General features: G+C 39.5%; 1 protein-coding gene across 1 annotated transcript in view; it reads left to right on the plus strand.

The window, feature by feature from the left end:
- The window catches only part of LOC117324969 (adhesion G protein-coupled receptor L2-like), an 84,289-nt gene that overhangs the window by 32,339 nt on the left and 34,963 nt on the right, over positions 1 to 16,987 (plus strand). Inside the window, 1 exon segment of the mRNA XM_033880819.1 lies at positions 15,897 to 16,110. Coding sequence (XP_033736710.1) covers positions 15,897 to 16,110 — 214 coding nt within the window.

The following is a 16,987-nucleotide window of genomic DNA, read 5'->3' on the forward strand; positions in this document are numbered from 1 at the left end:
CACATATCGTACAGATACAGTACCCTTATTAACAACATCCTGTACCAATAAACCTGCTGGTATTACAGTAGCTTCTCTTGCTTGTCTCTCCACCTACTGTTGACTTGATGTACAATCATAAAGACATCTTATGTTACCGAGGTAGCACCAACTAATGTCATCATGAAATTCTAGGTACGAAATCACCTTTTTATGACTAAGCTCAGAAAATAAAACTTACAAATTTGAAATAAAAGTCTTCTGGAGAAGGTTAGCATTTTATGTAAATAGATAAAGTCGTCAAGTGAAGCCAATGACAGGCTAGGTGTGGCAGGTAGGCGTATAGCATTTCCTTAGGTAAGGGGATCTCTATATAGAACCTAACTTTGTAGTTTAAATCTATACTTTATACTGCTGTGTAGATAATTGTCTAAATACCATCTACATTTATTCAACTTTATGACTGGCAACTTGGGAAATATGTATAATAATTGGTTTTCACTTTCAAAAGGAATTATGTTTAGTGCTAAATCATATATTGTTTTATTCTGAAACATCTTACTACTTTGAATTTGTGAATATCTCCTATAATTATGTAGTGTGTCTTGGTTATTCTATGTCAAGATTGTTGTCCAACAATAAAATTTTATCATAATTATATTAATCTGTTACTTGGCTTGTGTATAGAATTGACAATTTAATAAGTAACTGTCATCTGTATCTGGGTTAGAGCTTGCAGCTGACAATAGCTTTATTATTAATGACAATCCAGTCATACTACAGATTATAAATTCATTCATAACCTGAGTGCTCCATTGTGTGTACATCAGGTGATGGTCCCTACCCTCTCACAATGTCCACTGGACATCGTAGTAAACTAAACACTTATCGTCCTACCTCAAACCAGTGGACAAGTGACCATTACACCTGAGACTGGACAATTGGATGACCTGCAGGCTAGATCAGTATCACAGTAGTTTTGGAGATTGTCCAGCCAAAGTACAGCCCATAGGTCTTTTGTCTAATCACCACACATGTAGGTAAAAATAATAAATTTTGGGAAGGTGAGATTTGGTAGTAGGTAAAAATGATAAGTGTTGGGAAGGTGAGATTTAGTAGCATGTAGTAGGTAAAAAAAAAGTCTTGGACAGTCAGATTTGGTAGTATGTCAATGAATTCTGCTTAATGCCAACTTCCGTACTCTAAACTTGCTAGCCTTTTCTTTTCCTAGAATGGTACATTTCCTCCAGACAAGTTTCCCCCAAAGTGAGGAAGGTTATGGGTGTTCAGTGACAGGACAAACAAAAAAAAGCTGTAAAACTGCTTGGCATTTAAAAAAAATTGTGATAAGGGCTGGTTATCTCATTGACATCAGTATGGGACTGGAATAAGTATGTCCTGGTACTTAATCCATCTTCTGCCACAATACCCTGTGTTATTCAACTCTCAGACCATGAGTTAATCATTACAGCTGTTGATTAACAATCTGTTTCTGTTTATACCATACGTGGTATAAACTCTGTACGCATTTCGATTGGCTAACACGGTGAACTTTGACCCAAGCTGCAATTGTTATTGACGTCATCAATAATCTAATGACGTCACATCACCGGGTCCCGGACGTCACCGGTACACTTTATTTGCATACGCGAAATTATACTTGGCCACGTTTCCCTTTGATTCAAGCCGATATTATTGTGGTAGAAACAGGTCACACGACTCGAAATTGTTGGATATGGAATTTATTTCACACGAGTAAGTTATTTTTTAAAAGTTGCAAAAAACACTCGCTAAAGCTCGTGTCTTTTGTAACTTTAAAAAAATAACTTACTCGTGTGAAATAAATTCCATATCCAACAACCACTCGTTGTGTAACCTCTATTTATATCATTTCTGTGTGATAAAACAATAAGATAGTCCATGTGTAGAGACATCGTTCATGGACTTTGTCTTCTCCATAAATCCTCTACTTGAGCAGAACAGATCTTCTGAATAAAACAGAGAATCTCTGAATAAAGCATCTATTGAATATTAAATTCATGGCTTTTTAATTTGATTTTCCAAATATATACAGGCATTTCTCCTTTCAACTTTTTAAATTTGCCATGAGAAAGTACACGAGACATTACAGCCATTGGAACGCACTATGCAAACAGAGTGCAATGTCACGGGCATGCAAAGTGAGAAGTAGAGACAAGTCAGGATCCCTAAAGTCTGAAGTAGGGGACAGCTTGACCCTTATTTATACAGACAAGTCAGCATCCCTAAAGTCTGAAGTAGGGGACAGCTTGACCCTTATTTATACAGACAAGTTAGCATCCCTAAAGTCTGAAGTAGGGGACAGCTTGACCCTTATTTATACAGACAAATCAGCATCCCTAAAGTCTGAGGGAGGGGACAGCTTGACCCTACAAGGTAGGCAGGGTACAACTGTGACTGGGTACAAAGTAGACAGGGTACAGATTAGACTGGGTACAAATTAGACTGGGTACAAATTAGATAGGGTACAAATTAGACAGGGTACTTAGTTTGTTTGTTTGTTTTTGTTTAACGTCCTATTAACAGCCAGGGTCATTTAAGGACGTGCCAGGTTTTGGAGGTGGAGGAAAGCCGGAGTATCCGGAGAAAAACCACCGGCCTACGGTCAGTACCTGGCAACTGCCCCACGTAGGTTTCGAACTCGCAACCCAGAGGTGGAGGGCTATAGTGTTAAAGTGTCCGGACACCTTAACCACTCGGCTACCGCGGCCCCTTAGACAGGGTACAACTTAGACTGGGTACAATTTAGGCTGGGTACTAATTAGACAGGGTACAACTTAGACTGGGTACAATTTAGGCTGGGTACTAATTAGACAGGGTACAATTTAGGCTGGGTACAATTTAGGCTGGGTACAAATTAGACAGGGTACAATTTAGGCTGGGTACAATTTAGGCTGGGTACAAATTAGACAGGGTACACATTAGACTGGGTACACATTAGACTGGGTACACATTAGACAGGGTACAAATTAGACAGGGTACAAATTAGACTAGGTACAATTTAGACTGGGTACAACTTAGACAGGGTACAACTTAGACAGGGTACAATTTAGACAGGTTACAACTAAGGCTGGGTACTAATTAGAGTCACAGAAATCTAGACATGTTTGTGAGATTATATTTTTTCTCAACATTTTTTGATGGGGGTATTGTAATGCTTTTGGCAGACCTAATAATTATGTTTTTATGGGGGTATTGTAATGCTTTTGGCAGACCTAATAATTATGCATTCCAAAACATTGGTTAAATCACTGTATAGCATGAAATGTCTTCATTTAAAGTACATTTTAAATGTCAGATTTTCAATCAGAGTTGTAAAGTTATTCAGATAGAAATTTCACCTATTGTGACCTAATTTTGTAGCTTATGGCATTTCAGTCCTGAAGCCAGTCCTTGGGAGTGTGGGACTAAGAGTGCATCGTCAGCTCCTTCAATATGTCTACACACTAACCTTACCAAATCTGTGTGGTGAGATATTAACACAGTAAAAATAGACACAGACAATTAAGGATAAAAAAAACGCTGGGAAATATGGCTTTGTAAAACGAGATAATGTTCTACATGTATAGAAGTTATTTGTTCTTTAAGAAGCTAATGTAATTGTACTTACGCCATTGTCCTCATCGCGCATACAGCCTATACCTCTGTTTCTGATGTTATATTACACTCTACAATAGACAGCTCATCCAATTAACAGAGAGATGGGGATATTTAGAGAGATGTGGTATTCAAAGAGATATAATTAATTTTTCTTTGTTTTCATGGTAAATACTCAAATCTGATTGGTCGAAAAATTCTTTTCATTCTTCTATGAAAGAAATTCCGAGAATGGCTCGAAAAATGTGACGTCACAATACGACAATTGACGTTGTGTATTGATTTGAGAAAAAGAATCCCATTTAAAACCAGTAAAATTGTACATAAAACATGTTTTAAATTAGAAAATAATTTTCAAAAATTAATTATAAGCGTTGATGTCAATTATTTTTTAGTTTCATCGGGGTATGAAACAAATTTTGTTTGCAAACTTCTGTAAGAATCCGCTACGCGGATTCATACAGTTTGCAATCAAAATTTGTTTCATACCCCGGTGTTCAGGGAGATGAGATGTTCAGGGAGATGAGGTGTTCAGGGAAATGAGGTGTTCAGGGAGATGAGATGTTCAGGGAGATGTGGTGTTCAGGGAGATGAGATGTTCAGGGAGATGAGGTGTTCAGGGAGATGAGGTGTTCAGGGAGATGAGGTGTTCAGGGAGATGAGGTGTTCAGGGAGATGAGGTGTTCAGGGAGATGAGATGTTCAGGGAGATGAGGTGTTCAGGGAGATGAGGTGTTCAGGGAGATGAGATGTTCAGGGAGAATAGGTGTTCAGGGAGATGAGATGTTCAGGGAGATGAGATGTTCAGGGAGATGAGGTGTTCAGGGAGATGTGGTGAGGTGTTCAGGGAGATGAGATGTTCAGGGAGATGAGGTGTTCAGGGAGATGAGATGTTCAGGGAGATGAGGTGTTCAGGGAGATGAGATGTTCAGGGAGATGAGGTGTTCAGGGAGATGTGGTGAGGTGTTCAGGGAGATGAGATGTTCAGGGAGATGAGGTGTTCAGGGAGATGAGGTGTTCAGGGAGATGAGGTGTTCAGGGAGATGAGATGTTCAGGGAGATGAGGTGTTCAGGGAGATGAGGTGTTCAGGGAGATGAGGAGTTCAGGGAGATGAGATGTTCAGGGAGATGAAGTGTTCAGGGAGATGAGGTGTTCAGGGAGATGAGATGTTCAGGGAGATGAGATGTTCAGGGAGATGTGGTATCATTTGATTAGGGAATTTTGAGATATGATACATAACTCAGGTTAGGAAACAGGATGACATACTATTAAGAGAGGCCATTATGTTATATTAAAGGGTAGTTTACAATATAAGAAGGTGTCAGTTTGGGGGTTGCTGATTCATAATACAATGAGTGACATCAGTATGTTTGACAATTCACTATATCTCTTTACAAAACACAAATTATTTCTTGACACGAAGATGATATTTCTAAAGCTGTATGTCTGCCTGTAATGCCTTACTGATGGCAGGGTTATATCGAGCTGACAGGATCCAAACATAGGCCCGCTTCATCATCTCTCATGTCTCCTTATAACAGTGCTTTGAATCAGTCCACTTTAGAATCAGCTTTATATAACATATTTTGTTCACAAGAGAACTTCGCTTTTATTTTGTTTGCAGAACAGAGATAATTTCATGTCATTTGGAAATGAATGACAGTTTCGTGTCTAGATTTCAGAACATTGAATTGTTGAGGATGAGAAGCCACCAGTACCAGCATGTCCCTTACAGCTGTTGTATCTCTCATAGTAAATGGAGGAGTTAATACGAGGCCAGAACACACCTCCAGGCCATTCATACTGTTAGGGGAATCTTTAACACACAAACAATACCCTATTTTTAGAAAAATTACAGATCAATATTTCAGTTTTTACATTTCTTACATTTCTCTTCATACTATTAGCAATATAAATACCAGCATGTGATGGAGTTTTTAAGATTGAGATTATTTATGATACAGCCTGTGTATAAACAGGTCATCATTTTGTCCTCCATTAAATTCTCCTTACATGGCAATGTAGCACCAGGAAACAGCTTATGACATTTCAGCAGGAAATGGACATGTGATTTAAGGGCTAAACCTGTGATCCTTTCTTGTAGCCCTCCTTGTTTTCATTAAAAATTCAATCACAAAGTTGAATCTATTCAAAAAAATAATCACAAAGTTGAAACTATTCAAATTTTGAAAAAGATACAGGTACCATTAACACCTAGTGTCTCCAGGGACCTTTTCCTTCTCGTTCACAAGGAATTCTTTATTTATCTGACCTAATGTCTTGTTATATTTTATTTATATAAAACTTTAAACAGTTCCGCAGTAAACCCACACTCTGTGGACAGTCACATTTCCACCTTACTGTCCTTGGCTGTCAATCTATAATCCTTCACCAAGATATATGGATTTAACACCTTATGTGAATTAACACATAATAGACTATTATCATCTGTGTTTATTTGGACTGACTGTTCTGGCCAGATGTCTTTTTAACACCTGAAAAACAGTTACTTATACTTTATATATGAATCTGTTCACAGGTACCCATCTTCTGGGAATCCTGAACATTTTCAAATGTTAGACTGGGAGAGATAAACTTCAAAACTTTCTAAATTTCTCTACTTTAAAGAGAACATTAATTTGATTGAAAAACAAAAAGAGCAGTGTTGATATAGAGCAGTGTCTATTATCCAGTTAGATAGAAAATGGTTTGTTTCCACAAAAAATGAAACTGAAACTGGATAGTGTTGGAGGCTGTGAGGACTTTAACACTCTGACAGTCGTTCCTTTGTCTAGGAGATAGTTATGATGGAACATCGATGTTCTGATTTTATCTACCACTACCTATCTTCCATCTGATCCCAAGGGCCACCACCATATTAACAGTAGTTTTAATGGAAGTCTGGGGACCAGACTGCCCAAGTACACTGTAACAATTGTCTTTTATAGCCAGGCAGGTTGTTAGGGCCAGTGTTGATGGTACTGATGAGACAGGTATATAGGGGGTAGGGTAAGGTTGGCTATGGAAGGGGAGATAGGTTGGGTGTAAGGGCCAGTGTCTGAGATGGTACTGATGATACAGGTATAGAGGGGGTAGGGTAAGGTTGGCTATGGAAGGGGAGCCGGTGGCTGGGAGGGGAGATAGGTTGGGTGTAAGGGCCAGTGTCTGAGATGGTACTGATGATACAGGTATAGAGGGGATAGGGTAAGGTTGGCTATGGAAGGGGAGATAGGTTGGGTGTAAGGGCCAGTGTCTGAGATGGTACTGATGATACAGGTATAGAGGGGGTAGGGTAAGGTTGGCTATGGAAGGGGAGATGGAGGCTGGGAGGGGATCGAGATAGCCTAGTTGTTATTAGGGCCAGCATTGATGGTACTGATGAGACAGGTATATAGGGGGTAGGGTAAGGTTGGCTATGGAAGGGGAGATAGGTTGGGTGTAAGGGCCAGTGTCTGAGATGGTACTGATGATACAGGTATAGAGGGGGTAGGGTAAGGTTGGCTATGGAAGGGGAGATGGAGGCTGGGAGGGGATCGAGATAGCCTAGTTGTTATTAGGGCCAGCATTGATGGTACTGATGAGACAGGTATATAGGGGGTAGGGTAAGGTTGGCTATGGAAGGGGAGATAGGTTGGGTGTAAGGGCCAGTGTCTGAGATGGTACTGATGATACAGGTATAGAGGGGGTAGGGTAAGGTTGGCTATGGAAGGGGAGCCGGTGGCTGGGAGGGGAGATAGGTTGGGTGTAAGGGCCAGTGTCTGAGATGGTACTGATGATACAGGTATAGAGGGGATAGGGTAAGGTTGGCTATGGAAGGGGAGCCGGTGGCTGGGAGGGGAGATAGGTTGGGTGTAAGGGCCAGTGTCTGAGATGGTACTGATGATACAGGTATAGAGGGGGTAGGGTAAGGTTGGCTATGGAAGGGGAGATGGAGGCTGGGAGGGGATCGAGATAGCCTAGTTGTTATTAGGGCCAGCGTTGATGGTACTGATGATACAGGTATAGAGGGGGTAGGGTAAGGTTGGCTATGGAAGGGGAGATAGGTTGGGTGTAAGGGCCAGTGTCTGAGATGGTACTGATGAGACAGGAGGTGGTTCAGGTAGGGTTAGCTATGGAAGTAGGGGGTGGAAAAAGTTTGTATGGGGGGATATTAATTAAGACTATACAAGACATTGTGTGAGGATGGAAAAAAGAGCATCTCTGTGAGTAGGGGTCACAGTGTTATTGATGGGGAGGTTTTGGTGTGTAGTTTGTGGAGAGAACAGTAAGATAAATGGGGAGGGGGGGGGGGGGGTGTAGTTTGTGGAGAGAACAGGGAGATAGATGGGGGGGAGGTTTTGGTGTGTAGTTTGTGGAGAGAACAGGGAGATAGAGGGGGAGGGCGGAGGTTTCATTTGTGGTTTAGAGGACAGTAAGGGGTAGACAATTTATGGTGGGAAGGGTCAGTGTGAGACTGAGGGTGATGATAAGTCCTTACTTTACTGGGGTCACACATCAGATCAGTGTCGCTGCCACAGCTCTACACATTACAGGTGTTTTATTTCAGGCCACTTCTGAGCCTTTCTCCACCAGACAATATCTATTTATGGTGATAACAGTCAGATGTGCTGATCTCCCGGCCAAAACCCAAATAAATTCTTGTCATTCTGCTTCCAAAAATAAGCTGTACTTGTGTGGTCAATCTATACAAACTCCCATGGCTGTACAACGAAGTTGGTCATTGAAGATAGTAAAAATGTTGGATGTTAATTAATCAGAGAGAAATTAATGTTGCTTAAAAACGATAAAATTGATAGCTGAAAGAAGTTAATATGTTTTAATATTTAGAATGGAAGCACTTGAATTTGGAGTCAATTCCATATTTGGAGTCAATTCCATATTTGGAGTCAATTCCATATTTGGAGTCAATTCCATTTAGTGGTAGAGTAAAGCAGCAACACATAATTACGGAAGCAGACAGACAACCATAATTTGATACAGAGGACAAAGTTTCTGGCAAATGGAAATGAATCGACAGTTTCTGTGAGAAAGAAACTTCTACCTCCTGTGATATTTGTACAAGGAGACTCATTATAAGGCATTATGAAGGTCCCCAAGGAATGTGAAGAAATCTTGGTATTGAACACTGAATTGTCCCTAACAGCCTCCACAGATCTGGTCCTGACAACAGCTAATAGAGCCTTATCAGAAACACTGGACAAGTGAGTGTTGCTGCTGTATATAACCAGATGACCACTGCAATGGTACAGATAATATGGCCTTATCACCTCAGAATGACCACAGCTATCTGACTGAACTGACCATTATCAAGTCACAGCTGACCATTATCATTTAGTGTATAAATTTATAATCAATACACTCTCACTTAGGAATGATGATGGTGATTCTGTAAAGGTTCAGAAGGACTGAGGTGTCATGTTTCTCTAAAGACTCACAAGGACTGTGATGTTTCTCTAGAGGCTCACAAGGACAGTGGTGTTTCTCTAGAGGCTCACAAGGCTCTGATGTTTCTCTAGAGACTCACAAGGACTGTGATGTTTCTCTAGAGGCTCACAAGGACTGTGGTGTTTCTCTAAAGGCTCACAAGGACTGTGGTGTTTCTGTAGAGGCTCACAAGGACTGTGATGTTTCTCTAGAGGCTCACAAGGCTCTGATGTTTCTCTAGAGGCTCACAAGGACTGTGATGTTTCTCTAGAGACTCACAAGGACTGTGGTGTCTCTGTAAAGGCTCACAAGGACTGTGGTGTTTCTCTAGAGGCTCACAAGGACTGTGGTGTTTCTCTAGAGACTCACAAGGACTGTGGTGTTTCTCTAGAGGCTCACAAGGACTGTGATGTTTCTCTAGAGACTCACAAGGACTGTGGTGTTTCTCTAAAGGCTCACAAGGACTTTGGTGTCCGTGTAAAGGCTCACAAGGACTTTGATGTTTCTCTAGAGACTCACAAGGACTGTGGTGTCTCTGTAAAGGCTCACAAGGACAGTGATGTTTCTCTAGAGACTCACAAGGACTGTGGTGTTTCTCTAGAGACTCACAAGGACTGTGATGTTTCTCTAGAGGCTCACAAGGACTGTGATGTTTCTCTAGAGGCTCACAAGGACTGTGGTGTTTCTCTAGAGGCTCACAAGGACTGTGGTGTCTCTGTAAAGGCTCACAAGGACTTTGGTGTTTCTCTAGAGGCTCACAAACACTTTGATGTTTCTCTAAAGGCTCACAAGGACTTTGGTGTTTCTCTAAAGGCTCACAAGGACTGTGATGTTTCTCTAGAGACTCACAAGGACTGTGATGTTTCTCTAGAGGCTCACAAGGACTGTGATGTTTCTCTAGAGCCTCACAAGGACTTTGGTGTTTCTCTAGAGGCTCACAAGGACTTTGATGTTTCTCTAGAGGCTCACAAGGTCTGTGATGTTTCTCTAGAGGCTCACAAGGCTCTGATGTTTCTCTAGAGGCTCACAAACACTTTGATGTTTCTCTAGAGGCTCACAAGGACAGTGATGTTTCTCTAGAGGCTCACAAGGACTGTGATGTTTCTCTAGAGGCTCACAAGGACTGTGGTGTTTCTCTAGAGGCTCAGCAATGTAATTGGTACAAAGTTAAATTAAAACTGAAATATTGAAATAAATCTTATTAACATAAACATCCATGGATTGAATTTTTCTGTATTTAAGAAACACTTTGCATTGTGGTCTCAAAGCTTATGGTGCTACTTAACATTTGTACTGACAACCTAGATGAATGATTTGATCAGTTGTCCAGAAATGATATCAGATATATATCCGATATTCTGTGCAATGTTTAAATGTAAGAATGTTTTGGACAACACTTGTACTCTGAGGTACCAAGCTGTTCTGGGACTCTTGAGGTCGTGTGTCCAGGTGGGATTTGGACCAGACTGTTCTGGGACTCTTGAGTTGGTGTGTCCAGATGGGATTTGGACCAGACTGTTCTGGGACTCTTGAGGTCGTGTGTCCAGGTGGGATTTGGACCAGACTGTTCTGGAAATCTTGAGGTCGTGTGTCCAGGTGGGATTTGGACCAGACTGTTCTGGGACTCTTGAGGTTTTGAGTCCAGTTGGGATTTGGACCTATTGGTACTTAGATGTACCCACACTAGGTCCAAATGTAGACCACTACCTGGTACATTACCAGTGTATGGGTTTGTCTCCCTTAGATTCAGTAAGAAATCTCCATGTTACTGACATAAGACATGGACTTAAACAAAAATCAAAGACTAATGGATCAGAAATCGGAGATTGCAGTGTGTTCCTCCCCTCTCCTTTTTCGAAGGAGGAATATTTTTAGCTCACCTGGTCCAAAGGACCAAGGTGAGCTTATGCCATACCGTTGCGTCCGTCGTCCGTCCACAATTGACTTCTTCTTCATAACCACTGATCAGAATTTGACCAAATTTTGTCAGAAGCATCCCTATGGGGTGTGGACGCAAAATTGTACAAATGGTGGGGCTGACCCCCCATGGGTCTGAGGGGTGGGGCCAAAAGGGGTCAATTTGGCTCTATTAATATAAACGACTTCTTCTCTGAAACCAAGCAAAGGATATCGCTCCTATTTGCCTGGTAGCATCACTATGGGTTGAGGATTCAAAATTGTACAAATGGTGGGGCTGACTCCCTGGGGGCCTGAGGGGCGGGGCCAAAATGGGTCAATTTGGCTAAATAGTTATGAACAACTTCTCTTCTGAAACCAAGCAATTGATATTGCTCATATTTGACTGTGAGCATCACTATGGGGTGAGGATTCAAAATTGTACAAATGGTGAGGCTGACCCCAAGGGGGCCTGAGGGGTGGGGCCAAGAGGGGTCAATTTGGCTAAATTGATATGAACAACTTCTCTTCTGAAACCAAGCAATTGATATTGCTCATATTTGACTGTGAGCATCACTATGGGGTGAGGATTCAAAATTGTACAAATGGTGAGGCTGACCCCAAGGGGGCCTGAGGGGTGGGGCCAAGAGGGGTCAATTTGGCTAAATTGATATGAACAACTTCTCTTCTGAAACCAAGCAATTAATATTGCTGATATTTGACTGTGAGCATCCCTTTGGGGTCGGGATTCAAAATTGTACAAATAGTGGGGCCGACCTCCCTTGGGGCTGAGAGGCGGGCCAAAAGGGGTCATTTTGGCAGATTTGACATAAAACAACTTTTTCTCTGAAACTAACGCAATGGATATCTCTAATATTTGACTGGTAGCATTCCCTTGGGTTAAGGATTCAAAATTGAATAAATGATGGGGCCCACCCCCTTGGGGCTGAGGGGTGGGGCCAAAAGGGGTCAATTTAGTTAAACTGATATAAACAACTTCTCTGAAACTAATCAATGGATATCACTCACATTTGTATGGTAGCATTGTCATGGGGTGGGGATTCAAAATTGTACAAATTTTAGGGTTGACCCCACCAGGGGGCTGAGGGGTGGGGCCAAAAGGGGTCAATTTGGCTAAATTTATATGAACAACTTCTTCTCTGAAATAGCTCATATTTGACTGGTAGCATTCTTTTGGGTAAGGATTCAAAATTTTATAAAGGAAGGAACTGACCTCCCGGATGCAGAGGGCGGGGTCAAAAGGGGTCAATTGGTTTAAACAACTTCTTTTCTGAAACTAAGCAATGGATATCACTCACATTTGTGTGGTATCATCCCTAAGGGGTTGCGCCAAAAGTCAATTTCATTTCATGAATTAATGCATTTTTTGGCATACCTCACGTACCAATATAAAATTCCTATGATATATTGACATAGCAATACCAGTGACAAATATACTTAATCATCATTCTTGTTTCATATATCATGAAATCCATGTGAGCCATACAGGCCCTCTGGGCCTCTTGTTTTAATAGTCTTAAAAATGCCTTGGCACTAGTGCTGTTTATCATAAGGTTTGTGCCTAGTTCTTTAGGATTCACTAAGGTTAGAGCCTAGTCATACACTATCTGTGAATTTTGTTTCCCCACCTCTTCTCTCATACGTCCTCTTTTTAAATCTTGATTGCCACTTCCTGTCACCACAAAGAGGCTGTTGAGCAGGTCGCCCTGGGAGACCGATTACAGTTGTGAGGTTAGAGAGTGGTTGTGTCTGTCTGAAATTCTGTGGATCTAATTCCATAGAGAGGTAGCCCTGTCGACAAGCCAACCACAAATTACTTGATATGATAAAGCATTGGAACAGGGCTTTTAGTGCTGTGATAGGGGCAGGCTGTGAGATAGTAACAGTGTTACACTTTCTAGTGATGCTGGCTTCATACTGAGAGGCTACTAGATTTTATGATTGATTGATTCTGTAGATACTTACAGTAACAGGCTTTTTTACAGCTTTTTACTATCAGCTAATTACATATGTCACCTTGAAAACACTTTGAAATATGTAACAGTCATAATTTGAACAGACTAACTGAGTTAGGATATATTCACAAACCTCATAAAGTTTGGAAAAGTCAACTTTGAATTGATCTGCAGAAAAGGCCTTGCCTGCAGTGGAATGAATAATTGAGTGAATTGTTTTTACACTTAGATCTTTGACTCTGTTTCACAAGGGTACTCCGGTATCATTCCACTCCCTCTTGGGTCATTGCATACAGTAAACTGTGACATATTTATAGAGAAAGCAAGCAACAATTTAATATTTATGTGGCATCTAAAATTGTATTCTTTCATCTGACTCAATATTTCATTAAAAAGAAAACGTAATAGAAAATATTAGATAAATCAATAGTAAAAATATAGTTGATAGCTGTATTATTGTGACGGGTAGAGGAATATCTGACTGATATTGACAGCTGTCACAATGAAAGATGATAATTTGGTAACATAGCTCAAACATTGATATCCTAAGTAGATCATAAATACTTGGTCAGTTAGAGTAACCATGTGTAATTGTTACTGTAACAGATATCAATATTATTTACACTGTAAAGTCAAACTTTTACAGATCAGATATTCTTCCTGTCTTAGAAACTAATTGATTGTATACATATTGATGTAGTATATAACATACAGAAGGTTTCTGTGATAACACACAGTAGGTTTCTGTAATAATTAATACATACTTGGTTACTGTGATATGTTATAACACGGTCGGTTACTGTGATATGTTATAACATAATAGGTTTCTGTAATAACACATACTCGGTTTCTGTGATATGTTATAACACGTACGGTTGGTTACTATGATATGTTATAAGACATACTCGGTTACTGTGATATGTTATAACACAGTCGGTTACTATGATATGTTATAAGACATACTAGGTTGCTGTGATATGTTATAACACGGTCGGTTTCTATAATAACACATACTCGGTTTCTGTGATATGTTATAACACAGTCGGTTACTATGATATGTTATAAGACATACTCGGTTTCTGTAATAACACATACTCGGTTTCTGTAATAACACATACTCAGTTTCTGTGATATGTCATAACACGGTCGGTTTCTGTGATATGTTATAACACGGTCGGTTTCTATAATAACACATACTAGGTTGCTGTGATATGTTATAACACGGTCGGTTTCTGTAATAACACATACTCAGTTTCTGTGATATGTCATAACACAGTCGGTTTCTGTAATAACACATACTAGGTTACTGTGATATGTCATAACACGGTCGGTTACTGTGATATGTTATAACACAGTCAGTTACTGTGATATGTTATAACACAGTCGGTTACTGTGATATGTTATAATACAGTCGGTTACTGTGATATATGATAACACGGTCGGTTACTGTGATATGTTATAACACAGTCAGTTACTGTGATATGTTATAACACAGTCGTTTACTGTGATATGTTATAACACAGGCGGTTACTGTGATATGTTATAACATGGTCGGTTACTGTGATATATTATAACACAGTCAGCTACTGTGATATGTTATAACACGGTCGGTTACTGTGATATGTTATAACACGGTCGGTTTCTATAATAACACATACTAGGTTGCTGTGATATGTTATAACACGGTCGGTTTCTATAATAACACATACTAGGTTGCTGTGATATGTTATAACACGGTCGGTTTCTATAATAACACCTACTCGGTTACTGTGATATGTTATTACACGGTCGGTTTCTGAAATAACTGTTTATCTACTGGATACCTTCTACAATAATTTGTTTGTCTTCTTTGAAATCTTGTTTGGATTAAATTTAATAATTGATTCAGTCCCATGAGGCAGTGAATCATTAATTAAGCTGACTTTCAGTCTATTATTGGAGACTATTTGATGTGTACGATCTAATGATAAGGCCTATTTAAATACGGGTGTGATACCTTACTATTGAGTGCCTCATGTATTATAACATGTAGGGTTAAATCAAGTGTAAAGTCAACAGTGTGCGATTGTATAACACGTCCTAATCAACGCTGAGATCTCCACAAGTGAAACGAAAACTGCAGCAAGTCTTCATAATAGATGTGTTGTATTTCCCTCCAGTATTTCTATCAAAATAAACTGATTGATGACCTTGGTTAAATAAATGACCTTGAAGTTTGTTGAAAATGCACCAGAGCACCAGACTAAAACCAATGTACCCTGTCACCCCTAGGAACGAGGATCACGTTGATCTCATCCTGACATGCAGACATTAGGACTCTGTAATGGTTCAGAATAAGATTTATTGCTTGTGCATGATCATTTCAGCTACATCTATCTGACCTTAATACACTGTGTTCCATCTTATATATATAGTGACACTTAATTATGAGACATTTTGTTTCCCAACCTTATTGACAATTTATACGACATTTACTTTTCCCCCTATATCATTGACAATAACATTTATAAGACTTTTTCTTTTCCCCCTATATCATTGACAATTACATTTATAAGACATTTTCTTTCCCATTATCTCATTGACAATTACATTTATAAGACTTTTTCTTTTCCCCCTATCTTATTGACAATAACATTTATAAGACTTTTTCTTTCCCCTATATCATTGACAATAACATTTATAAGACATTTTCTTTTTCCCCTATATCATTGACAATAACATTTATAAGACATTTTCTTTTCCCCCTATCTTATTGACAATAACATTTATAAGACTTTTTCTTTCCCCTATATCATTGACAATAACATTTATAAGACATTTTCTTTTTCCCCTATATCATTGACAATAACATTTATAAGACATTTTCTTTTCCCATCTCATTGACAGTTACTTTTATAAGACATTCTATTTTCCCCCATCTTATTGACAATAACGTTTTTAAGACATTTTGAAACTGATGTTGATGATGTTGTACGTTTGTTTTAGGAGTGATGAACAGCCACACACCAAGTAATGTAACAGTAGCGTACGCCTGCGAGGGAAGCACTCTCTACCTGTCCTGTAAACAAGGGGAGTTAATCCGTGTCCTCCGCGCCAACTATGGCCGCTTCATACTGAAGATGTGTAACCAGCACGGGACAACCTCAGGCTGGAATCTACAATGTGCCTCGCGGACATCACAAAGAATTGTGGCAGAAAGGTACATATTCCCGAGACATTTGTGGAGAGGCATGCAAGGCATCAAATGTTTCTTATTACACTAGCAGTATCATTTGAAATTTAAAGGTTGTGACAACAAGTTACAAAGTGGAAGAATAAAAATCCATATACTCATTGAAACTAAGGTCTGGTTACTTGGAGTTAATTACAAAATATTTCAAACCTTTTCAGATAAGGAGAATAGGATATTTTGTGATAGTAAAATATGTCAAAATTGCAGCATTGTTATTGTGATGACAATATGATTGGTATGTCATCGGATCAGGTTATAAGGTTCCTGTACAGCAGATCATCGTTAACTGTACACTCAGTAACCTTTGTATATTACATTATATATTCCGAGTCCCTGGGCATTAATAATTCTTTTACATTAACTATTGTAGGTTGTATCAAAATAAAATTGTAGGCTGTAAAAGCAGTTATCTATATGGTGATCTGCTGACACCAGAGGTTGTCTTAGTATTGGAGGTGATGTGGGGGGAATTGGTAGGAATACATCCTTGTGTTATTGACATTGATAGGTGCACTGGGAAAAATATATGCACTATACCGGCCACGGCCAGTGAGTATGTAATGGAACCCTGTGAACATGACTCTAGATACCTTGAAGTCGAATTTGAGTGTTATGGTAAGCCATGCATTGAAACAAAGCTAGTTTAATATGCAATGCATGTTTTGCCTTATTTCATTTTGTGACCATGGAAACATTTTTTTTGAGAACACCTTTGTGCTTTTAGAAAAAAATGTTTCAGGCTGAGAATACTTATGAAAAGTGTCTTTTTCTAATTTAGTCATGAAGAGGCTATATATGATGTTGCAAAAAAAGCTATATTTGGAATTTTCTTTGAAAATAAGGT

The sequence above is a fragment of the Pecten maximus genome, chromosome 4 (assembly GCF_902652985.1).
Source record: "Pecten maximus chromosome 4, xPecMax1.1, whole genome shotgun sequence".
Lineage (NCBI taxonomy): Eukaryota > Metazoa > Mollusca > Bivalvia > Pectinida > Pectinidae > Pecten > Pecten maximus.